Source organism: Dendrobates tinctorius, unplaced genomic scaffold, assembly GCF_039654945.1.
Source record: "Dendrobates tinctorius isolate UK_male_01 unplaced genomic scaffold, ASM3965494v1 ptg000211l, whole genome shotgun sequence".
NCBI classification, from domain to species: domain Eukaryota; kingdom Metazoa; phylum Chordata; class Amphibia; order Anura; family Dendrobatidae; genus Dendrobates; species Dendrobates tinctorius.
In genome coordinates, this window is record NW_027361878.1 from 24,220,003 (window position 1) to 24,245,669 (window position 25,667).

General features: G+C 47.1%; 1 protein-coding gene across 1 annotated transcript in view; it reads left to right on the plus strand.

Moving 5' to 3' along the window:
- NXF1 (nuclear RNA export factor 1) overlaps positions 1-25,667 on the plus strand; it is a 130,561-nt gene that overhangs the window by 85,178 nt on the left and 19,716 nt on the right. Inside the window, exons 10-18 of the mRNA XM_073554648.1 lie at positions 7,461-7,570; positions 10,221-10,257; positions 10,454-10,522; positions 10,607-10,662; positions 11,997-12,107; positions 12,182-12,240; positions 12,332-12,447; positions 12,666-12,705; positions 20,427-20,499. Of these exons, the coding sequence (XP_073410749.1) occupies positions 7,461-7,570; positions 10,221-10,257; positions 10,454-10,522; positions 10,607-10,662; positions 11,997-12,107; positions 12,182-12,240; positions 12,332-12,447; positions 12,666-12,705; positions 20,427-20,499 (671 nt within the window). The remainder of the gene's footprint in view (positions 1-7,460; positions 7,571-10,220; positions 10,258-10,453; positions 10,523-10,606; positions 10,663-11,996; positions 12,108-12,181; positions 12,241-12,331; positions 12,448-12,665; positions 12,706-20,426; positions 20,500-25,667) is intronic.

Genomic DNA, 25,667 nt, shown 5'->3' on the forward strand with positions numbered 1-25,667 from the left:
GAGGAGTTCTCCTTTTGAACCTCTCCGAGGTTTCTCTGTCCTTACTGTCCTGGAAGGTGGCCTTTCTTGTGGCCATTACCTCCATCAAGCGCGTCTCAGAGTTGGCGGCTCTTTCTTGGTTCTTCACCAGGATAAGGTGGTTTTGCGTCCCCCGCCTCCCTTCCTTCCCAAGGTGGTGTCCGCTTTTCACCTAAATGAGGACATTGTCCTCCCTTCCTTTTGTCCTGATCAGACTCACCCTCTGAAGCGTTCGTTAAACAAGCTAGACCTGGTCAGGGCGGTGAGGGTCTATCTGGCTAGGACCGCCCCCTTTATGAAGATGGATTCTCTTTTTGTCATTCTAGATGGTGCGCAAAGAGGACTGTCAGCCTCCAAGGCTACGATTGCTTGCTGGATCAGAACCGCAATTTTGGAGGCTTACCGGGTCAAAAACAGTGCCTCCTCCCTGGGATTAAGGCTCACTCTACCCGGGCAGTGGGCACCTCCTGGGCGGTGCACCATAGGTCATAAGCCTTACAACTTTGCAAGGCGGCATCTTGGTCTTCCGTCCACACATTTGCAAAATGTTAGTGTGTCCATAACTACGCTTCGGCTGACGCCAGCTTAGGCAGAAGGATCTTGCAGGCGGCAGTGGTGAGTTCTCTGACGTGAACGGAGTTTTCTGCTGTTCCCTCCCCAGAGACTGCTTTGGGACGTCCCATGGTTCCTGTGTCCCACAATGAAGCGATAGAGAAAACAGGATTTTTTGTTGCTTACTGTAAAATTTGTTTCTCAAAGCCTTCATTGGGGGGACACAACACCCTCCCATGTTTATCAACTATTCTTTGTGTTCTATTGTTAGTTGAGTTGTCTGTTTTGTTTTTTCTCTTTACATTGTTAATTCTTTTACTGCTTTCTCTCTAACTCATTAAAGGGAATCTGCCACTCATTTTTTGGCCTATAAGATGCGGCCACCGCCATTAGGGGCTTACCTACAGCATTCTGTAATGCTGTAGATAAGCCCCTGATGTAACCTGAAAGATAAGAAAAAACGAGTTATATTATACTCACCCGGGGATCCGGTCCTATGGGTGTTGCGGTCCGGTCCGGCGCCTCCCATCTTCTAGAGATGTCCTCCTTCTTACTTCTGCCGCGGCTCTTGCGCAGGTGTACTTTATCTGCCCTGTTGAGGGCAGAGTAAGGGTACCGTTACACTAAGCGATGCACCAGCGATCCCGACAAAGATGTGCATCGCTAAGTACACAGGCAGATCTCACCAGCGACATAGCAGCGGTCGGGGGTCGCTACTTACCTGTCAGACGCGGCGATCCTGACGTCCTCCCGCCCGCGTCCACGCGTCGCTCGTCGGCGCCACAGGAAGCCCAGCAGGAAGCGCCAGACGAGAAATGGTCCAGGACGTTCTTGCGCGATCTGCGATAACCAGCGGGGGAGCCGGTCGCAGGTAAGTATCAGACATAGCGATATCGCTGCTGCGTCAGAAAACCAGTGACGTTTCAGCGATATTGCTAGCGATCTCGCTGTGTGTAACTGGGGCTTAAAGTACTGCAGTGCGCAGGTGCCGGACCTCTCTGACCTTTCCCGACGCCCGCATACTGCAGTGCTTTACTCTGCCCTCAATAGGGCAGATAAAGTACGCCTGCGCAGGAGCCGCGGCAGAAGTAAGAAGGACGCCATCGCTAGAAGATGGGAGGCGCCGGACCACGCCCCCCGGTGAGTATAGTCTAACTTTTTTTTTTTTCCTTTCAGGTTACATCGGGGGCTTATCTACAGCATTACAGAAGGCTGTAGATAAGCCCCTGATGGCTTTGGCCACATATTATAGGCCAAAAATGGGGTGACAGATTCCTTTTAACTAAACTGTGTTCCAAATTATTATGCAAAAAGAGTTAAGGAGTGATATGGTTAGAATTTTTTTGTTTGTAATTTAAACTCATTGATGGTGATGTGTGTCAGGGCTCTTTATATCACTGAAAGCAATTGCAGATACCTGTGCAAATTAGTTTGGCAGGTGTGTCCAAATAAAGGCAAGACTACTTAAGAAGGCTGTTCCACATTATTAAGCAGCCTACATTTTTTTGCCAAAGTGGGATGGAAAAAGGATGTGTCGGCTGCTGAGAAGCAACAAATTGTGGAGTATTTAGGTCAAGGCATGACTATAATCAACATTGCCAAGACACTTCATCGTGATCATCGCACAATCAAGAAGTATGTAGCTGATTCCCAGCACACACGTGTGCGTGCTGATAAGGAAAAATTGACGACTCTTTCCAACAGGCAATTGCATCAGGTTAAAAGAGCAGCTGCAAAAATGCCTTGTCATAGCAGCAGATAAGTTTTTGAAGCTGCTGGTGCTTCCAATGTCCCCCGAACAACAAGATGCAGGGTCCTTCAGAGGTTTGCAGCTGTGCGTAAGTCATCCTGTCAACCACCTCTATCCACTGCACGCAAGCAGAAACGGCTCCAGTGGGCCAAACGATACATGAAGACTGACTTCCAAACTGTTTTGTTCACCGATGAGTGCCGTGCAACGCTCGATGGTCAAGATGGATGGAGTGGAGGATTGCTGGTTGATGGACACCCCATGAAAACACGGCTAAGGCGCCAACAAGGAGGTGGTGGAGTAATGTTTTGGGCTGGAATCATGGGGAGAGAGATTGTCGGCCCCTTTAGGATCCCTGAAGGGGTAAAAATGAACTCCACAATCTATGTGGAGTTTCTAAAACAGCACTTCCTGCCATGGTTCAAGAGGAAGAACCGTGGTTTCCGCAGCAAGATCATTTTCATGCATGATAATGCACCATCTCATGCTGCAAAAAACACATCTGCATCTCTGGCTGCTATGGGCATAAAAGAGGACAAACTTATGGTGTGGCCACCATCTTCCCCTGACCTCAACCCCATTGAGAACCTCTGGAGCATCATCAAAAGGAGTGTCTATGATGGCGGGAGGCAGTTCACATCTAAGCAACAGCTCTGGGAGGGTATTCTGTCCACATGCAAAACAATTGAAGCACAAACCATCCAAAAAATGACAAATTCAATGGACGAGAGAGTTCAGAAGCTTCTTTCGAACAAGGGGTCCTATGTGCAAATGTAACATCACCTAGAAGAAAGTTTGGACTTGAAAACTGTTTGATTTCTTTTTGTAATAAGCTGATAATGCTTATAATTTCACAATTGACCATTTTTTTTTGTTCAGAATAAAAATAGAAAGGTTGAAAACGCTGCTGTGCATAATAATTTGGAACATGCATTCTGAGTGTTTCTTATTTTTAAAAATATACTGTTTTCATAGGCAGTTTGTTCAAAAACATTTCAATTATACTAGAGTATTAGATGACTGGAAAAGAACATTGACTGCAATTCATATAGGTAATTTAGAAAAAATATGAGGAAATATTTTTTGCATAATAATTTGGAACACAGTGTAAGTGCCAGTCGGTGGGGTGTATACTGCATAGGAGGAGCTAACTTTTTTTGTGCATAGTGTCAGCCTCCTAGTGGCAGCAGCATACACCCCATGGTTCCTATGTCAACCAATGAAGGCTTCAAGAAACAGATTTTACAGTAAAGGCCTCGTCACACACGAGGGATCGCTGGGACATCGATAGGCTGATCGCTGGTGAGCTGTCACATAGACAGCCCCTCCAGCGATCAGGACCAGTGAGCAAGCTGGTTTCCAAGGTAAACAGCGGGTATCCAAGAGCCGCTGCTCCTTGATACCCGATGTTTATGTTAGAAACCAGCTTGCTCGTTGGTCCTGATCGCTGGAGGGGGCAGTCTAAAGATGCCCCAGCGATCCCATCCATGTCGGATCATTGGTTGGTTCGCTGGGAAATCTTTATGTGTAACGGGGCCTTTAGCAACCAAAAATCTTGTATTTTGTTTTTTTTTATGCACTCAATTTATTCTTAACCCCTTAACGACCGCCGATACGCCTTTTAACGGCGGTAATTAAGGGTACTTAAACCACAGCGCCGTTAATTCACGGCGCTGTGATTTAAGTGAATAGCGCCCCCCAGTGTCGGATTTTCTCCGGGGTCTCGGCTGCCAGGGGTAGCCGAGACCCCAGAGAACATGAATCGGTCGGTTTTTACCGACCCCCGCTTTTGCGATCGCCGTTATTAACCCTATAACGGCGACCGCAAAAAAAAAAAAAAAGCCGCGATTTTACATTTCATTTCTCTTTCCTCTGATGTGATCGCACATCAGAGGATAGAGAAATAGGGTCCCCGATCCCCCCGCTCCCCTCCCGGTACCTTTCCCTTGTCCTCCGTCCCCTCCCGGTGGTCCCGCGCCCGCCGGCGTCATCTGATGGGCGCCGCCATCTTGAAAATGGCGGGCGCATGCGCAGTGCGCCCGCCGGGAATCTGCTGGCTCCGGCTGGCAGATTCCATTCATTATTTTGATCACTATGATAAACGATCATAGTGATCAAAATAATAAAAATAGTACATAACCCCCCCCCTTTTATCACCCCCTTATTCTGGCACACATAATGAAATAAAAAAAATATATTTTTTTTCAGTTTTCCATAAGGGTTAGGCTAGGGTTAGGGTTAGGCTAGGGGTAGGGTTAGGGTTAGGCTAGGGGTAGGGTTAGGGTTAGGCTAGGGTTAGGGTTAGGCTAGGGTTAGGCTAGGGTTAGGGTTAGGCTAGGGTTAGGCTAGGGTTAGGGTTAGGCTAGGGTTAGGGCTAGGGTTAGGGTTGGGCTAGGGTTAAGGGTTAGGGTTGGGCTAGGGTTAGGGTTGGGCTAGGGTTAAGGGTTAGGGATGGGCTAGGGTTGGGCTAGGGTTAGGGCGAACTAGGATTAGGGTTAGGATTAGGGATTAGGGTTGGGATTAGGGTTAGGGGTGTGTTGGGGTTAGGGTTGGAGCAAGAATTGAGGGGTTTCCACTATTTACCCACTTTGGGGGTCTAAAAATTGGGGTCTAAAAAATCACTTTTGTGGAAATAAAAAAGACTTTTTATTTTCACGGCTCTGCGTTTATAAACTTCTGTGACGCGCTTGGGGGTTCAAAGTGCTCACCACACATCTAGATAAGTTCCTTAGGGGGTCTAATTTCCAAAATGGGGTCACTTGTGGGGGGTTTCCACTGTTTAGGCCCATCAGGGGCTCTGCAAACGCAACATGATGCCCGCAGACCATTCCATCAAAGTCTGCATTCCAAAATGGCACTCCTTCCCTTCCGATCTCTCCCATGCGCCCAAACAGTGGTTCCCCCCCACATATGGGGTATCAGTGTACTCAGGACAAATTGCATAATAACTGTGGGGGTATGATTTCTCCTGTTACCCTTGTAAAAATAAAAATTTGGGCCCGAAAAGATCATTTTTGTGGAAAAAAAATGGATTTCTTATTTTCACGGCTCTGCGTTTATAAACTTCTGTAAAGCACTTGAAGGTTCAAAGTGCTCACCACACATCTAGATAAGTTCCTTCATGGGTCTAGTTTCCAACATGGAGTCACTTGTTGGGAGTTTCCACTGTTTAGGCCCATCAGGGGCTCTGCAACCGCAACATGATGCCCGCAGACCATTCCATCAAAGTCTGCATTCCAAAATGGCACTCCTTCCCTTCCGAGCTCTCCCATGCGCCCAAACAGTGGTTCCTCCCCACATATGGGGTATCAGCGTATTCAGGACAAATCGCATAATAACTGTGGGGGTATGATTTCTCCTGTTACCCTTGTAAAAATAAAAATTTAGGGGTGAAAAGATCATTTTTGTGGAAAAAAAAATGGATTTCTTATTTTCACGGCTCTACGTTATAAACTTCTGTGAAGCACTTGAAGGTTCAAAGTGCTCACCACACATCTAGATAAGTTCCTTCATGGGTCTAGTTTCCAAAATGGAGTCACTTGTTGGGGGTTTCCACTGTTTAGGCCCATCAGGGGCTCTGCAAACGCAACATGATGCCCGCAGACCATTCCATCAAAGTCTGCATTCCAAAATGGCTCTCCTTCCCTTCCAAGCTCTCCCATGCACCCAAACAGTGGTTCCTCCCCACATATGGGGTATCAGCATACTCAGGACAAATCGCATAATAACTGTGGGGGTATGATTTCTCCTGTTACCCTTGTAAAAATAAAAATTTGGGGGTGAAAAGATCATTTTTGTGGAAAAAAAAATGGATTTCTTATTTTCACGGCTCTACGTTATAAACTTCTGTGAAGCACTTGAAGGTTGAAAGTGCTCACCACACATCTAGATAAGTTCCTTAATGGGTCTAGTTTCCAAAATGGGGTCACTTGTTGGAGTTTTCCACTGTTTAGGCACATTAAGGGCTCTCCGAACGCAACATGGCATCCGATCTTAATTCCAGCCAATTCTGCGTTGAAAAAGTCAAACGGTGCTCCATCCCTTGCGAGCTCTGCCGTGTGCTGAAAAAGGGGTTTACCCCCACATATGGGGTATCGGCGTATTCAGGAGAAATTGTACAACAAATTTTGTAGTTGATTTTCTCTTTTAACACTTGTGAAAATAAAAAAAATTGGTTCTGAAGTAATTTTTTTCCAAAAAAAAAGTTAAATGTTAATTTTTTCCATCCACATTGCTTTCGTTCCTGTGAAGCACTTAAAGGGTTAATAAACTTCTTGAATGTGGTTTTGAGCACCTTGAGGGGTCTAGTTTTTAGAATGGTGCCACTTTTGGGTATTTTCTGTCATGTACACCCCTCAAAATGACTTTAAATATGATGTGGTCCCTAAAAAAAATGGCTTTGTAAATTTTGTTGTAAAAATGAGAAATCGCTGGTCAACTTTTAACCCTTATAACTTCCTAACAAAAAAAAATTTTGCATCCAAAATTGTGCTGATGTAAAGTAGACATGTGGGAAATGTTATTTATTAAGAAATTTATGTGACACATCTCTCTGATTTAAGGGCATAAAAATTTAAAGTTTTAAAATTGCAAAATTTTAAATTTTTTTGCCATATTTCTGTTTTTTTTCATAAATAAACACAAGACTTATCGAAGAAATTTTACCACTAACATGAAGTACAATATGTCACGAAAAAACAATCTCAGAATCAGCAGGATCCATTAAAGCGTTCCAGAGTTATAACCTCATAAAGGGACAGTGGTCAGAATTGTAAAAATTGGCCTGGTCATTAAGCTGCAAACTGGCTCTGTCGCTAAGGGGTTAAAGATGTCAATCTTTAAAGTGTTGCTCATCCCTCCCCTTCCCCAACAACACCCGTCAAGGCTTCATTAATACGTTCGCGCGGTCATCAGTCTGAGCTCAGATAGCAATGCACGGAGACTGGCTGCATGTCTAGTTTGTGCATTTCGACTATCGATTATATTTTTTTATTTGAGGGGTAAAGGGTTCAACTTGGAAGCAAGCATTGTTAGCCTTGTATGCCTATTAAGATATCACGGCAAACTATTTTCAAGAAAGCATTTGTGTAGCGCCAATGCAAAATTTACCTGTGCCATTTTTTTTGTCTTCTGTGTTCAGTTGAAGTCAGAAAAGGATCTGGATAATATTAAAGGACTTAAACTGGAAATGCTCTGGCTAGAAGGGAATCCGCTGTGCAGAATTTTCAAAAACCAAACTTTATACATCAGGTCAGTCTGGAACTTTTGCCCCAACTTGAAAGTTAGTTAATTCTATTCTGGGCAAAAAAAAAATTATAAAATGCATGTTCTGCTGGTTGGTGGGAGTTCAGGTCCGGAGACACCCCTCTTCACCAACCAATTGCTCAAAGCACTGTTCTGTAGTGCGCAGCTCCTGTAACAGTGCACGGCCTCATTAGAAACTGTATCGGTTAGTACACTGTTACTTCTGAGACTTCCAGACATACTATTGAGCCCATATACCACTCAGCGTGCGTGCTTCTGCAGCAGCCGCACATTTAGAAGCAGTTTTTTGATTGTGTAGTGGAGGTTGTCAGGATTTGGATCCACATTCATTCAGTTTTCAGATCTTAAAATAAAATAAGCAGAATTGGGCGTAGGATTGTGCTCAAAAGCCGCACATACACAAAGTAAAGTAAAAAAGCAATGCTTTATAGGGCCAATACTTATGGACATTGTATGTGCTCTCTGTACAAGGTGGAGCTCTGAGCACAACACCCATTATTGTGTGTCATCGCACTACAATGGGCAGCTGGCCGCCTGTTGGAATAGTGATAAGCATTACATGAAAGGCAGAAATGAGCAGAATTACGCATGTCAGACTTTTTATTCATTTTTTTCACTATTGCCCATATTACTGCTTCTATGTTTTTAATCTTAGTCCAGCTGCTTCACTCAGGATTAGGTGATCCGATTAAGAAAATCAACATCTCACTATAAAATATTTTCGAACACTGATTTAGAATGACAGGCTGGTATTTTAACACATACCTTTTTATATCCCAGTATTTTTATTGTGAAGAAAATGAGCTGCTTATTAAAATGCTAAAATGTCAGCTTTCTGAAGGACATGAGCTACCGTGAGTTCATATGGACGAGCCCATTACTGATGAGACTCCGGCAGAGGGACGCACGCTTACCGACAAGCGTTATTTCCGCACGTTTGGCTTCTAGGGCTGTTGTGTAATTATTCTCTTGAGGCATAGCAGTAAATTCTCATGTCTCCATCATTGGTTCTGTATGAAGAACGGATTAATTAGTAGCCCTATCTAGTAGTTGTGATGAAGCAAATTAGGAGCTACCCAATAATTTTCTATTTAGCAGTATATATAAATTGTACATTTCCATACACACTTGCAACACTCATTTGTATCGTTTTTTTTTTTTCTTTCTTTAGTTTCCTTGTTTTCCTTTTTGTATTGATCTTTCTCCTTTACCACGTTAATTTTCCCATACATTTTCTTACCTTTATGCCATGCCGCATTTCATTTCTTACTCGTTCCATGCGATAAGGCCTATGTCGGTGCATCTATGATTCCTTGCCGTCTACTCTCCAGATCTTCCTCCGGCTCCTCCTGATGCTTTGGGGTTGGAGCACTCAATTATTGCCTTTCAATCAAGATCATGTCGCCATTTCCGCACAGAACTTGCACGCGCCTCCCTCTTTTATTTTTTTTTGTGTCGCATTTTGGTTGTGGTGGTCTATGACGGGTAAGTTTCCCCAGGCGGGAGCAACCTAAGGCAGACCTCGCAACAGCCACGAGAAGATGAAGACAGAGGGAGGTGGCAGAAACGTTATGGATACGCATTGCCCATCCGTGTAACCCTCGAGTGTCTGGAGCCCTCCTTGCCAGGAGGGTGGGCTGTGTGCCCTTAAGGAATACTAATGAGCCTCTTTGCCCAGGCAGTAGCGTGCCCATGCTGAGGAATGGTTAAATGAGTGCAGTAACCCGGCCTATAAACGTAGAGCAATGAGGATTTATTGTGGAGGAGCTGGAGGTTGATGGACATCAGATGCCGCATATGGTTATTCAGTGCTGTTATAGGCTTGTACCCGTGGTTATCATTGCTTTCTATTCTCTTCGGGTGACTATGCCACGTTTGTTTCCCCTCTGCTTACCATACCTTGCCACACAATATCACGTGCACCTACATCATCATTCATTGTCATCTTTTCTACTGCTTTTCCTTTTAATTTCTCATCACATTATTTTGGTTTTATTTTATCAATCACTGACCATATAAGTTGCCTCAAGGGTATTTTAATAAAAATAATAATTCAGACCTTTTATTGTAGCTCGCTATAACCAGTGTCCATAAGTGACCCTACTAGAAGGATTAGTATGGTACTGTAACTCTCATTCCCCCAGCCGGCCAGTGCATGTAGTCTAAGCTTTGCTCTGTATTTGTGCACCATCTCTGTCTTGTACTCATCATACGACCACACCGAGAAAGAAACCTTGATCTGATGTCATGGCTGAGCCTGATGTGAGCTGACCTTCTTAGTATTCTAAAGAGTAGTCATTTCTTTGCAAATTGTCACTTTAGTCTGTTGCTATTTGTGACAGTACCAAGTATTTGACGACTAAAGAAGCCTTTAGAATTCAGGTCTCGTCTCTAAACGGACCAGTTTTCATTCTCCAGTGCATGTAAGTCTATTCCTCTGCAGAGATATGGCAGAGTGCAAGGCGGAAGCTCCTCATCCCCCTTTAGCAGACACCAGAGCTTCACCAGTTCCTGCCATCAGGGTATTGTAGAAGCTCGGCCATAGCGGGTCTGGTCTTTTTATTTTGCCGGAACTAATATTCTGTGTTCCTGTTTTTTTGTCCGTCGAACCTGCGGATCTTGCCCTGGATGACAGTGCCATGCGAGAACGCTTTCCTAAACTCCTGCAGCTGGTGAGATCAGTGTGCTGTCTGTGTGCGCGCTTGATTGGTTGATGATTTGTGAGTGGCATCTAATTTAGTAAAATTAACATCTTCTTTATCCATTCTTGACTCCGCTACTATTCTTCAACTACAATTTTCCTATCTATATACTTTCGATTCCTCCTTTTTTTTCTTCTGCCTTTTCCACTTTACAATGCTTTAATAGGATGGACAAGACCTTCCTCCACCGATCACATTTGATGTAGAGACCCCCACGACGCTTCCGCCTTCCAAGGTAAAATTTTCTTGAATTTTTTTTTTCTCCTGCACTTATTGCTTTATGATCAGTGTCCAATTATTGTTTTTTTTTTTCTTTTAGGGCAGTTATCTTGCAGGAGATGATATTAAAGCACTGATTTTACGATTTCTTCAACAGTGAGTAGATCTAGACCTCCTTCTTTAACATATCCCAATAGGATAGATCGTCAATATAAGATCAGTCGAGGTCTGGTACCCCCACAATCAGCTGGTATCGCCTCCAGCGATGGCTGGATGTACCGTACACTCTAAAGTATAAGCCGAGATTTTCAACACCTTTTTTGAGGCTGAAAGTGCCCCCTCTCGGCTTATACTCGAGTCATATACCAGGAAGTCGGCAGGGGAGGGGGGAGCGTGGCTGTCAGATCATACTCACCCCCTCCTGGCACAGTCTCTGCAGCCCTTGCTTCCCCCATGGTGGCCGGCACCTGTGTTCAGCGGTCGAGTGGTACCGTGCATTAAAGGACCGGGGGAGCCATGCTATATTCACCTGTCCCCATTCCACCGCCGCGCACCGCTCTGTCCTCCGCATCCTCTGGCTGTGGTGATCATTTCAGAGCGCGGTATGACATAGTGCACACCCTCTTCCTGAGCAGTCACTGACAGAGGACCTGGAAGACAGAGCGGCGTGCGGCAGTGGAACTGGGACAGGTGAAAATCACAGGTGCTGGGGCCATGAGCCAGCGGTAACACCAGCACCTGGCCCCCATAGTGCGCCGGTGTCCCCGCCTGCTCAGGACACCAGCACACCCCAGACAAGAGGTGAGTGGTTTTTTTTGTTTTTTCGCAGCAGCATATATGGGGTCTATTCTATGGAGCATCTCATGGGGCTATAAACTTTATGTAGCAGCATATGGGGCATATTCTATGGAGCATCTTATGGGGCCATTATTAACCTTTGTCCAGCATTATATGGGGCATATTTTGTATGGAGCATCTTATAGGGCCCATCATGAACTGTATGGAGCATTATATGGGGCTCCTGATTCAATTTGGATATTCAAAAACATTTAACCTACTGATGTCTCAATTAATTTTACTTTTATTGGTATCTATTTTTATTTTTGACATTTACCAGTAGCTCCTGCATTTTCCACCCTAGGCTTATACTCGAGTCAATAAGTTTTCCCAGTTTTTTGTGGCAAAATTAAGGGGGTTGGCTTATACACGAGTATATACGGTAAACAGTCTATGGTGTGTAATACCAAATCAACTTGCACTGTTTAGTAGCTGCCGTCTGGTACTGCTGACCAGCTTTTATTAAAGAAGACTAGGAGCTGATATGACATAAAAGTCAGTGTAGTGTGTGGGATGACTGTGGTAGGAAGAAAATCTACAGCGCTTTGCGGGAAACGATGCAAAGATCAATTTTCATTTTTGGATACTATTGATAATAAGCTGTTCCCTTCTCTTCTTGTAATCGTCTGTGGCTTTTGCTGTACCTTTTCCAGATATTATGCATGTTACGATAGCGAAGATCGTCAAGGCCTTCTTAATGTGTACCATGATGAAGCTTGCTGTTCGCTCAGCATCCCTAGTCAGACAGGACAGAATCCCTCCAGGTCAGTAATTCTCCTTCTTTCTCCCATTCTAGTTTTTGTCTTCTGTCTAATGTAGCTTTTCTCTCTCAATATAGGAGTAGTCTTGGGGACTATTTCAACTATAGCAGAAATATAAAAAGATTACGTGATCCAAGTAAGAACAGGGTTTTCTATTTTTAATGTGTGCAATAAAAAGTGTCAAAACAGTTCTAGTGTAAAGCAGTTTTTTTTTTTTTTCCTTTTAGCAATGCGCTTTAAACTGCTGAAATACAAGCGCCTTAATGTTGTCAGCTTTCTGAACGAGCTCCCTCGTACGCAGCATGACCTTAATTCTTTTGTAGTAGACGTCACTGCCCAGTCTGTGAGTATGCCGGGATCCCAGGGTGTATTTTGTTTGTTTTTTTTATTAACACAATGACCTGTGTCATTGATAACCTTGGTGATATCTTCTACTGTTAGATTTTATAACCTGTAGTATTTCACTTTCTATTAAGCAGCTTGTGCAACCTTCTTCAGAATTACTGATAACTCTGGAAATATCCCATTATTCCTCAGTAATGATGGTTTTTCTTCTTACAGAACACACTACTGTCCTTTGTTGTGAACGGTGTATTTAAAGGTGCGTTTCTTCTGTTTATTTAACTTTTCTTTTTCTGTTAAGGCCCCGTTACACGCATCAATGTCCCAGTGAACCCACCAACGATCCAACGTGGCTGGGATCGCTGGGACATAGTTAGCTGATCGCTGGTGAGCTGTCACATAGACAGACCCACCAGCGATCAGGACCAGCGAGCAAGCTGGTATCTAAGGTTAACAGCGGGCAACTAAGAGCCGCATGGCTCTTAGATACCTGCTGTTTGCAATGGAAACCAGCTCCCAGCGTCGCTGATCGTTGGTCTCTCGCTGTCACACGCAGCGATGCGCGATGGCCAGCGGGAGACCAGCGATCAAAAAATGGCCCAGGTCGTTCGCGCACGTTCAGCGATACCCGGCAGGGAGGCCGGTCGCTGATACATGTCTCACACAGCGACCGGCTGTGTGTGATGGGGACTTTATGTGCAGTTAGTAGTTAAGTTATAAATGGTGCTGACCACCGAGGGGTTACCCAGTAACCCCTGACCACCGAGAGGTTACCCAGTGCTAATTTCTGCAGCCGATTGCGCAGCGCCAATGAAGTTCCGACCCTCACGCTCTTCGTTGTCAGGTATATTGCCTGTATCCTGCTCCTCAGAATAGGATCCATGCGTGATAGCTGCCAATCGTGCACACTGCTCAGCAGGTTTGTGGGGTCGTAACGTCATGCAGAAGTAAGCAGTGCCGGTTGTCCCCTTATAACTGAGTTTTAAAGATAATTATGTACAATTTACCGTTATATACCGTATTTTTTGCTTTATAAGACGCACCCCTAATTTTGAGGCGAAAAATAGGAAAAAACTTTTTTAATAAAATGGTGGTGCTTATTATAATTCATGCGTCTTATTGCTTTCTGGGGGTGGTGGCTGCGGTGAAGCGGGATCCCAGGGTTGCTGCTGGAGGAGGCAGTGGACCGTTGCTGCTGGGGGTGTTTTGATGTGCGGTGCCCCCCTGCGGGTGTCTGATGCTGCCGCTGTGCTATGTCCCCGGTGTTGGGTGTTGCTGCCGCCGCGCTCTGTCCCTGGTGCTGCCACCGCGCTCTGTCCCCCGGTTCTTGCTGCCGCCTCGCTCTGTCCCGTGCTGAGTGGGGGGGGCTCTGCCATTCCATCCATCCATGTTTTCCTGTGTGTGTGCGATGGATTCCTTCCGGAAAATGGCCATGCGCACATGGAGATCTCGGCACTGAAATCTCGGAAGGTAAGATCTCATCTCCTGAGATTTCTATGCCGAAATATCCATCTGCTTATGTGCCGGCTCCCGGTGGCCATTTTCCCGGAAGGAATCCACCGCACACGCATAGGAAAGCATGGATGGAACGTCAGAGCCCCCCACGCGGCACGGGACAGAGCGCGGCTGCGGCACAGATAAGGTATATCAGCATTGTAAGACGCACCCCCATTTTCCCCCCAAATTTTGGGGGAAAAAGTGCGTCTTACAAAGCGAAAAATACGGTATATATTTTTATTCAGTAAATCCCCTCCTATTCATCTGACAGCCTTTATCCTGTCCATAAAATGACCACAGATGGAGGATGTGACCATTTGTCATTCACTCTACTTTTCGGCACGGGAACTATATAGTCGCATCTGTAGTCATTATTATAGATGTTGTTTGCTGTGCAGCCAGGGTTAAGGCTGGCCAAACAAGGCTCCGCTAATAAAGACTGGATGTAACATTAAAAAATGTGTATATCGGCAAGTTGAAAAAAATGCATCTTTAAAACCGACATTAGCGATCGGGTCTCCAAAATGCACATCCAATCACAAATCAAATTGGTAGCAGTCTCTATGAAGCACAGGCAAATTTCTCTATCGCTTCATTGGGGGACACAGAAACCATGGGTGTATGCTGCTGCCACTAGGAGGCTGACACTATGCAGAAAAAAGTTAGCTCCTCCTCCGCAGTGTACACTCCACCGACAGGAAGTAGGATGTTCAGTTTAGCGTAGTGTCAGTAGGAGGTGGACACGGGTCTTTCACTAGACCCTTATCTACCTAATGTGCGTCGTTTCTTTTCAGGTTTACGGAGGGATACAGTGTGAATGGTCACTACTGTACTCCCACACAGAGACTGAGTACGGCGTGTATTGCCACCCCGTATCCTCATATGTCTGGACGACAGGACCCCAAAATCCCTAACACAAGACGCGTGTTTAGGTGATCCGCAAGAGAAAGAATACCTGGTCCTGCCTACGTCTCCCACTCACTCGCCCACCAGAGCATGTCGGTCAAGGAGACACGGACGTCCCGCAACATGGATTCCGGACGTCCGATTTTCGTGATTGAGGAGGTACTTTCCCTCTTTCCCCCCAGCTGCTGAAGAGGAGAAGAAAACGGGAAAGGTAGGAGAAGAGAGGAAAAAAAAAAACCCCTTTATTCAAAGAGAGGGTGGTTTGGGCATCTAGCGCAGTTCATACCTTCTGGCTGGTTCCGGGGGCCTCAGCACTGCTTTGCAGATCCTTTGCGGAAGAGAGGGGTTTTGGTACACAGAGGCTTCCTATTCTTTGTGCCCCCTTGCAGCCTGTCTAAGCGGCGTCATGGCGCTTTGTTTGCGCCACTTTTAGCACCCTGGCGCCACTGTGGGGACCCGTTTGGCGCTATTTTAGGACCTCCGTGGGCCCCCCTCCCGCGCTGCCGGCCGCCGGCTGTAATCTAGGTCCCGGCTTCATCTTGGGCCTAGTTACAGCGCTGACTCCGCCCCCCTTCTCGGCTCCGGGCGGGCTTTTTTCCCGCCTGTGTCTTTCTCCTCTTCCTGTGTGGCGTCAGGCTATGCCCACTACCCTCAGCCTCCACTGTGGGTTGGAGCCGCCGCCATATTGCTCCTCCGGGCCCCGCGTTTAGCTGAGAGCGGGCTTCCCGGTGTTCTGGCCGCCCTCACAGCGCGCGTGCGCGTTCTGCCCTGCATCTTCTAACAGACGCCATTTTCCGGCTGGGGTACAGAGGAGCCGCATCCATCTATGGGACCTGCCTGTGTCTCTCTACAGCCAGGATGTCTCCTACAGGACATTTGCCGTAAGTAGCTGCACTGCAGACTGACTCCCTCCTCTGCTCTCCTGTCCCCTAACCTTCTGGCAGCGCTAAGTGGGTTAGTTCTCATGTCTAACTCTGTCACTCCATCTCCTCTTCCTCCACTGTGGTCCTCTCCTTCCAACCAGGAGCCCCCAGTTGACCCAGGCGTACAGTCTCCGGAGCTGTACAGTCACTAACGTAATGTTTTTTCTAGAGCCGTACGGTCTCCGAAGTAATTGTACTCTAGAGCTGTACAGTCACTGACGTAATAGTACTCTAGTGTCGTGTATTTTACTGGCGTAATTGTAATCTTCTGCCGCACAGTCTCTAGTGCATCAGTATGTCTGGCGGAGATCTGATTTTTCACACGATTGTTGTGTTTTCGGCCATTACAGATAGGTGCCTGGATTTTCAACAGAGGTCTCAACCATTGCGTCACATAAAGACGTTGGGGTCCTGGCATAGCAACTGCTCCCATATCTACGGCTCACATGGCACTCGCCCTTCATTTTTCTGCAGCCCCCTCCGGACGCTGGATTAATACTGTTATAAGCAGAATAAGGAGCTGCTTCTATCTCTTCACGTCTCCAGGGTTGGGCCGGACTTCTAGCTAGATAGAAGTCCGTGTTACCTGTCAATTGTCTGCTGTGGCTCAGTGGATAAAGAAGCTAACCACAACTCGCAGGTCCAGAAGTTGGAACCATGGCGCACAACAGAGAGTAGTGTTTAGTCTCTTTCTGATCCAAGCCCTACTGTTCTACCGTCAGAAGAATTGACTGGTCAGAATCTACTTTACTACAGACTTCGTGGCACAGCTTACTACGCGTGAAGCCATTCTATCTGACGTCAGGTATTCAGACCTAGACCGCAACACCGAAGCCATTATTCTGCCTAATGCCGTCAGGTACCCAGACCTAGACCGCAGCACAGAAGCTGTTATTCTGCCTAATGCCATCAGGTACCCAGACCTAGACCGCAATACAAAGGCCGTTATTCTGCCTAATGCCGTCAGGTACCTAGACCGCAGCACAGAACCCGTTATTCGGCCTAATGCCATCAGGTATTCAGACCTAGACCGCAACACACAAGCCGTTATTCTGCCTAATGCCGTCAGGTACCCAGACCTAGACCGCAACACACAAGCCGTTATTCTGCCTAATGTCGTCAGGTATCCAGGCTTAGACCGCTCCGCAACTCAGAAATGGCGGTCTCCTATGCCCTTCTCCTTGTTTTCGCCATGCTGATTTGTACACAGGATACTGAGAGCCGATTGCAGCTGGGCTATATCCGCTATCCAGGCTGCAAACACATCACCTACCAGGTACAGTAGTTCAATCGGCCGTATTACTGTGGAGACGTGTCTGGGGTTGACTGCTTCAGTGGTACTTGTGTTCTGTACCGTATTCAGGTGAGTCAGACGCTCTAGCCTTCAGGTTCCTCGCGTTCTATTGCAGCAGTACTCTATCCCTTATCAAGCACTTGAATAGTCCTCTACCAGACATGTTTAGTCAATACATGCCGTCTTCCTGGTAACTCAAACGTACCCGAGGCCATCAACTACACCGATCCGGCTATACTGTACCGTTTTCAGGTGAGTCAGGAACCTCCTCTCGCGCGTCCCTCACGGTCTTTTGCAGCCTTTGCCTAAGCTCCCGTCTAATCGCCACTCGAGGTGAGGTTCCGGCATTTATTGCTCATGGCGGGCTACAGCTGCAACATAAGCACTACCATGTCCAAACAGAACGGATTTCTGTCCCACAGAGCGGATCTTGGTAGCGACATAACTGGATACTCCACCTTCAGGTGGGTCAGACTCTCTCGTGTCAGGTACGGATGGTCGCGGTTTTACTGAGGCATGCTCTGTACCCTAAGTGTGAGTTGCTCCACAGGAGTTTTTGCCATCATCTGATCAGTTTACTGTACCGTCCAGAAGCTATCTTTACTGCCGGTATGTTCCGCCTATCTTTAATGTTTGGCTAACAGTAGTTTATAAGTTCTAGCCTGCCTTAAGGGCCTTCGAGCTACCACAATACCTAAGCTCCTTATCTGTCGGAACTTACCTATTCTTTCTTACAGACGCAGAGTAAAGCCTTCAGCAGCTCAGACATGTGACTTCTGACCGGGAAAAGTATCCCACCTCAGACAGGAAGTGGGATCTAACTCTGCGCAAGCATCGACCGGAGTAGAAAGCTGCTCCAGTCTTGGATCCAAGGATGAGTCTGGTGATAACGCGTTTCTTCCTTCGGCTAGTATTGTATCTTTTCACTGCTATCCTCGGGCGTGTGTTGTCTTAGACTTAGGCTAGCGGGTCTACACACCGTAATCTCCTCCCTTCTCCAGAGGGTCCAGGATGGATTCGGTCGTTTACATCGTCATACAGATTGACCTGCCTTTCGTCAGCCTAGTTGTCTTCTGGTGTCTATTTGATCTACTTAGACCCAGCTTTCCTTACAGTTGACATAATCCATGCTTTGCATGGACTTTCCTTGCTCGACTAATCACTTTTGTAAGACCAGCTACACTATTTTTTTTCCATATCCACCCTTATCCCGGTATGCTGGGTTTATCTTCCTTTTGATCTCAGTCATCCAGTAGTCATCGTTCTACCTCCTTAGTCGAGCAATCAGTTGTCTTTTCATAGCCATCCTGAGCTTACATTGCGGCGATGAGATCCAGATTATCACCTGGTTCCATTCAGTACGTTTTCAGTGTTCGGCTCTTTCGCAGGTTCTCAGTGGCCTGTTCTCAGGTCTTGTCATTTTCTCACAGAACGGCCTTCAGCCGTTTCCAAACAAGAGGGCGCCTTAGTATATATTTCATCCTGAGCCCTTCGCAAATTAGACTACTTTTGCGACTACGAACCCTCCGGTGCCAAGTCTCCCACTTCTACGGTCCTTCCTCTCCCAGAAGTGCATCCCTCAGATTCCAACGGCAAATTCACACAGTAGTTGGCAAGGTCAACCTTGAAACCTTCCGCTTCTATATCGTGTCCTGCCTTAGTCTCCACCCGTGCTACAAAGTTCTATAGACACGTAGTCTAGCATGCTCATCAGAGCATTCTTGCTAGGGACCGGTCGGAAAATTTGACCGTCCTCACTGTCCAAAAATTTTCTCTTGCAGGAAACATGAGTTTTCGCCTCATCGTTCCTATCTAGGGGTTCATTTGGTTTTCTGTTTCACGAGCGAAATTCTCTCCAAAGAAGTCCCTCGCCAGCTTCCCGTTCCTTCCGTGTGGCTCCAATACGCTAAATTATTGGAGGTCACTGGAAGGACAAGCGCTCTCCTTCCTCAGGCTGAACCTCGTCATTCTTCAGCGCATTTTCCTCAGCGTGCCTTTTCGGGATCTAGGATTGAGTCCATCCTTGTTCTCAGGAAGAAATTCTTCTTCGTTCAGCATTTGCCTCCTGTGAATCGCATGATTTTTCCATGGAGCTCTTATCCAGGTCCTGATTTCTTCAGGACTGTGCCGATATCTGCTTTTGCAACGGACGGGTTCATTTTCCTTTTCAGTTGGTAGCCTTCCCTTTCAGGCTCTTCACCACTCCTAGGGCCTCACAGACTCTATAGCAGCTGTGGTACACTCCCTGTGGATCAAGGGTCCACTCTACATCACTCTAAATTCCCTTTCTTTCGTCCACCTCGAACTTTTCCTTCGTGGCGCTCTCTCATCAGGCTATCTGGCCACAGCAACAGTACTTATCAAGCTCCGGCTTGAAGTATAGAGGTCCTCTGGCCTCCAGGTCAGCGTCTGCTCGCGGAATCTGGTCGACATTAGTAAGGTTGCTGGCTCAGGAACGACTGCGCTCCTTTCAGTACGACGCACACTGCCCGGGCAGTGTGTGTCCTCCTGGCGGTACTCTTTGGGCCTTCTTCTGGCACCTCTGCAGTGCGATCATATGTCCTCCACAGGTCCATGAGGTTTTTCAGAGCCCATGCCTAGCTTCGGCAAGTGCCAGTCGGGGTGAAAAGACCTTGCAGGTGACTTCCTCGTCCCAATTGGAGTTGTTTGCTGTTCCCTCCCCTTGGGGACTGCTTTGGGACGTCCCATGGTTTGTGTCCCCCAATGAAGCGATAGAGAAAACAGGATTTTTAGTTGCTTACCGTAAAATCTGTTTCTCTGAGCCTTCATTGGGGAACACAGCACCCTCCCAAGTTGAACAGCACGGTTTACTGTATAATATTGTTACAGTATGGATTTGTGTTTTCTGTGGTTTTTATCTCGTTTACAGATTGCTTCTCCTACTGATTTCTCACTAACTGAACATGCTACTTCCTGTCGGTGGGGTGTACACTGCGGAGGAGGAGCTAACTTTTTTCTGCATAGTGTCAGCCTCGTAGTGTCAGCAGCATACACCCATGGTTTCTGTGTCCCCCAATGAAGGCTCAGAGAAACAGACTTTACGGTAAGCAGCTAAAAATCCTGTTTTTTCAATGCATCTGAAGCAATATGAACGCCTGATGGTCAGTCAACAGGGAAACTTGTTCATCAGTTTTCATTCACCAGCTAAGATTTTTTTTTGCTGCTCTAGTGGCTGATTTGTCCAGTCCTGTAACTTAATGAGTTTGTCAAGAAGGAAAAATCCTAAATGATGGTGAAAAACTAGCTCTCACTTGTGAAAATGTAATTGCTGTAATTCATCAAGGGTTCCCCTTTTAAAATATGTATTGATCATATTACTTTTTTTTAACTCTCTTTTAGTTGAGGGGCAGTCAAATGACCCTGTGCGTGCTTTCACTCGGGTGTTCATCGCTGTGCCAGGCTCTGATGGAGGGTAAGTCAGAATCGCATTTTAGACTAAAAAGACACATCAAAAACAAAATTTGCATGATGCAAACTGCCATAAAAGAGAAAGTGTTTCCCTCCTGAATGCAGTGTTGATCAAACTGGATCAACATTCAGAACAAAAATGTAATATTTTATTTCCTGGTAGCCCAATGTAGAAGGGTCTAGAATTGTGACCTGGTGTAGCATTGGGAACTGATGGGTATTTGCTGATGATAATATAGAAATCACCTTTCCTTCCTACTAGTACAATGGTAAGGGTATGTGCACACGGTGCGGATTGTGGTGCAGTTCTGCAGCGGATTTGGTCCTGCGGATCTGCAGCAGAACTGCAGGTGATGTACAGTATTATTTAAGGCTATGTAAAACGAAAAACGCAGTGCACATGCTGCTGATTTTTTCACGCGTATTTCTCCATCGCTTCATTGGGGGACACAGGAACCATGGTGTGTATCCTGCTGCCACTAGGAGGCTGATACTATGCAAATAAAAAAGTTAGCTCCTCCTCCGCAGTATACACCCCACCGACAGGAAGTAAGATATCCAGTTTAGCTTAGTGTCAGTAGGAGGTGGACACGTGTTTTTCATTAGACCCTTATCTACCTCAGTGTGCGTCGTTCCCTTTCAGGTTTCCAGAGGGATACAGTATGAATAGTCACAACTGTACTCCCACAAAGAGACTGAGTACGGCGTGTACTGCAACCCCGTATCCTCATACGTCTAGCCGGCAGGACCAAGAGCCCTAACACAGAAGAGTGTTCAGGCGACCCGGATCCAGTCCTGCCTTTCGTCCCCCTACCCACTCGCCCACCGGATCCCGGACGTCCGACCTTCAAGGTATTGGAAGGTATGTTCTTCCTTCCCCAGCCCAGAAAGAAGTTTGGAAGACCGGAGGACACGGCGGCTAGAGCCGCCGCCAGAAGAAAAGAAGAAGGGAAAAAAACATTTTGAGACTATTTCCCCCCTTATTTTCCTCTTCGCCACGACAGCACCCACTGAGAGAGGGGATCCGCCCCTAGGAACAGGAAACCTACAGAGAGATAAATGGGGCGGTCCCCCTCGCTCCCTCAATTTGGTTTACTGTTCCTAGGAAGGAACCCGCAGAAGAGGATACCTGGTCTGGTAAGCCGCCCGCGTGCATGATATGAGCAGTGGGGGCCCCAGGACTGGAAGCAGCGTTCGGGAGGAAGAGATGAGGTCCCCCCCTAGCTGGTAATGCAGGTGAGGCCTCAGTGAGGAGTACCGAGACTCACTTAATGGGGCAGGGGCAGAGCAATGCGCCCCCCATCCCCATAGAGGGATATGCACGCATTACGGGGCAAATTACAGCACCGGGGATGTTTGTGCCCCCTGCCCCCGATACAGCAAGGGGGGCTAGAGGTGGCGCTAGGAAAAGCGCAGATTGAAAATGGAGATACCTGGAGTCTGGGGGCAGCGGTCGGGAGGTAGCCAGCGCTCCCAGACTGAGACTACACTTCCGGGTCGCATCAGCTTCCGGGGTCAGGGGGGAAAGCGCGGTATCGCGGCAACAGGCCTGCGCAGTGGGAAGCAAAATGGCCGAAAGGAAAAAAAAAAAAGAAAGAAGGGAGAAAGAGGGGCGGAACCGGTGAGCTGCATAAGAAGCGCCGGTAATGTTACAGCGGTGCGCAGCTATGTCATCCATAGATGACCCGGTTTTGCTCCAACAGAGCCAGCCGAATGAGTCCCCACAGGGCAGCAGAAAGAGCGGCACTATGAGAAGGAGCAGCAGTACCAGGAGAAGTGGCAGCTCCAGAAGGGAGTCCAGCGAGCATTCCAGACAGAATGAGCCCACACAAAAAAAGCGGAAGGAGAAAGATCCGTCCCACGCTTCGCCTCAGCCTGAATTGCGAACCCCGCAGCCGGTAAATTGCTGACGAGATTCACGGGTGAGTGTTTTTAGTCAGACTCCTAGCTAATGGCGTTCCTTTGATCCATACTTTTAGGCCAAGAGAACGGAGAAGGCGAAGAATAGAGAGTGTGCCTTATGTTCTCAGCCCCTCCCAGATGGCAACCCTAAAAGATTATGCGAGTCTTGTATTGAAGAGACCCTACAGGAAGAATCCTCAGGGAGAAAGGAAGATATATCCGTGCTATAATTAGAGAGGAGCTACGGGCCTTGGGAGGCTCCAGTAGTCTGGGGGGTCGTTCTAGAGGAATGGTTTCGCCAAGAGGAATGGCTTCACCGGCATCAGGATCGCCGTCAGAAACTGGATAACTAGACTCTGATAGATCCCAGGAATGCTTTTCCTCAGAGGAGGAGGAACAGACTTGTTTCCCTACGGACAGTGTTAGTAACCTAGTTAAATCTGTCCGAAATACCATGGGGTTGCCAGAGAGTAAGGACCCCAAGACTCCGCAAGACATGATGTTCGCAGGCATTTCCCGGAAAAAGGTCCGAGCATTCCCAGTAGTCCCAGCCATAAAAGAGCTGGTAAAGAGGGAGTGGGAGAAACAGGGTCAGAGAACCTTCCTCCCCTTAATGTCAAAACGCAAATACCCGTTTGATGATGAGGAGTTGACATCTTGGTCGAGAGCCCCTAAAGTAGATGCGGCAGTGGCCTCTACCGTAGATCCTCCCTGCCGGTGGAAGATTCAGGGACGTTGGCTGACTCGTTAGATCGTAAGACAGATACCTTTCTTAAACGATCCTGGGAGGCATGCACTGCAGCTTTTAAGCCCGCAATAGCAGCCACGTGCACAGCAAGGTCAATGTTGGTGTGGCTGAATGACCTAGAGGAGAAAATAAAGAGCGGAGTATCCCGAAACAAACTCCTTTCGTCTATTCCCCTCAATAAGGGAGCAGCGGCTTTCCTGTCTGACTCCTCAGCGGACTCTCTCCGATTATCTGCTAGAGCAGCAGGGCTAACCAATTCGGGCCGGCGGGCCTTATGGTTGAAGGGGTGGAGAGGAGATACGCAGACAAAGACTAAACTTTGCGCTATACCCTGCCAGGGTAAGTACCTATTTGGCACGGAATTGGACGAGATCTTAACAAAAGCTGGGGAGAGAAAGAGAGGTTTTCCTAACCCGTATATTCCCTTTAGCAGGAGGGCCTACAGGAAGCCTCCATTCGGAAAAAAGAGAGATTTCAAACCTCAGGACCGCTGGGGAAATAAGGATCCCAAACAGAGGGCCAGCCTTTTTGGGAAACGTCCCTTCAGGGGAGACAGGTTTCGCTAGTACCAGTACACCGGTAGGTGGCAGACTACTGAAATTCAGCCACCAATGGGGGAAGATTACATCCAACCCCTGGGCCATTGATATCATCTCATCGGGCCTAAAACTAGAATTTATTTGGCATCCACCGAACTCCTTCCTATTGACTTCTATGAAGTCCCAAGCACAACAGGAAGCACTGGAGATGGAGATTGCAACGCTGTTAACTAAGCGTGTTCTGATAGAGGTCCCGGGGGACGAAAAGGGAGAGGGCTTTTATTCTCCCCTATTTTTAGTCCCTAAGCCAGACGGCTCTTTTAGGACTATAATAAATGTAAAAAAGCTTAACACATTCTTGAAGCTAAGGTCGTTTAAAATGGAATCAATAAATTCAGCAATAAAACTCTTGTTCCCCAGGTGCTATATATGGCAGTCTTGGACCTAAAGGATGCCTATTACCATATCCCCATATACCAGCGGCACCAGAGGTTCCTGCGGGTAGCAGTCTGGTTCGAGGGTCGGATTCAACATTTCCAGTTTACGGCGATGCCGTTCGGACTATCTATGGCCCCTCGAGTGTTTACCAAATTGATGTTGGAGGTGATGTCATATATAAGGCTGAATGACACCCTAGTGGTCCCCTACTTGGACGACCTGCTCATAGTGGGAAATTCTGTTGCCCAATGTGAAAAAAGAATAGCTGATATTGTCTCATCCTTACAGACACTAGGCTGGCTAATCAACTGGGAGAAGTCCAGGCTAAAACCAGTAACCTGTCAGAAGTTCCTAGGCCTGCAAGTAGATTCCGTAAGTCAGAAATGCTTTCTACCAGATGCTAAGGCGCAGGCCATAGTTAAAAAGATACGGATCATCACTGAAAAACCTGTACTATCATTGAGGCAGGGTATGTCCTTGCTGGGGTCCCTAGTATCATGCATTCCAGCGGTGCAATGGGCCCAATTCCACTCCAGAAAATTGCAGTGGGCTATTTTACAGGAGACAGACAGATTGCAGGGGCGGTTGGAAGGGAGGATATCCCTATCGACCGAAGTCGTCAACTCCCTAGATTGGTGGTTGGATCCTACCAATTTATCAAAAGGAGTTCAATGGTGGGTTACTCCCTCTTGGGTACTCACCACGGATGCTAGCCCCTCGGGGTGGGGAGCCCACTTGGAGGAAGAGATGGTACAGGGCCAGTGGCTGGAGGAAGAAGCAGAAAGCTCCTCTAATATGAAGGAACTAACAGCAGTTTACTATGCTATATCTCAATTTCTCCCGCAGTTAAGAGGCACCCACGTGAGGATCCAGTCAGACAATACCACCGCAGTGGCATATATAAACCGGCAAGGAGGTACGCGATCAGGACCATTGATGTCTATCGCGGAAAAGATCTTTCAGATAGCCGAGGTGCATCTTCACTCCTTGTCTGCGCTCCACATAAGAGGAGTAGACCATTCTCGAGCAGACTACCTCAGCCGCCAGACCCTATATCAGGGCGAGTGGGTCCTCAGCCACCACATCTTCGAAATGATAGAGGCAAAATGGGGCAGACCAGAGATAGACCTGTTCGCAACCAGAGCCAACAGACAGGTAAAAAAGTTTGCTTCTCTCTACAGAGCAGACAACCCAGACATACTAGATGCCCTCCAAGCACCCTGGACATTCCAGCAAGCCTATGCCTTTCCTCCAATGGTTCTGTTACCAACAGTGATCAGGAAAATAAGACAAGAGAGGGCGAGGGTCATCTTGATAGCACCGTTTTGGCCCAAGAGGCCGTGGTTTTCATGGCTGAGAGCCATGTCAATAACCAACCCATGGATTCTGCCGCTACACCGGGACCTTCTCTCGCAGGGTCCCTGCTACCATCCACAGGTCAAAGCCCTGCGCCTAGCGGCCTGGAATTTGAAAGGGAACTATTGAAGCAGAAAGGCTTCTCAAAAAACCTGATTAATACCCTTCTGCAAAGTAGGAAAGAATCTA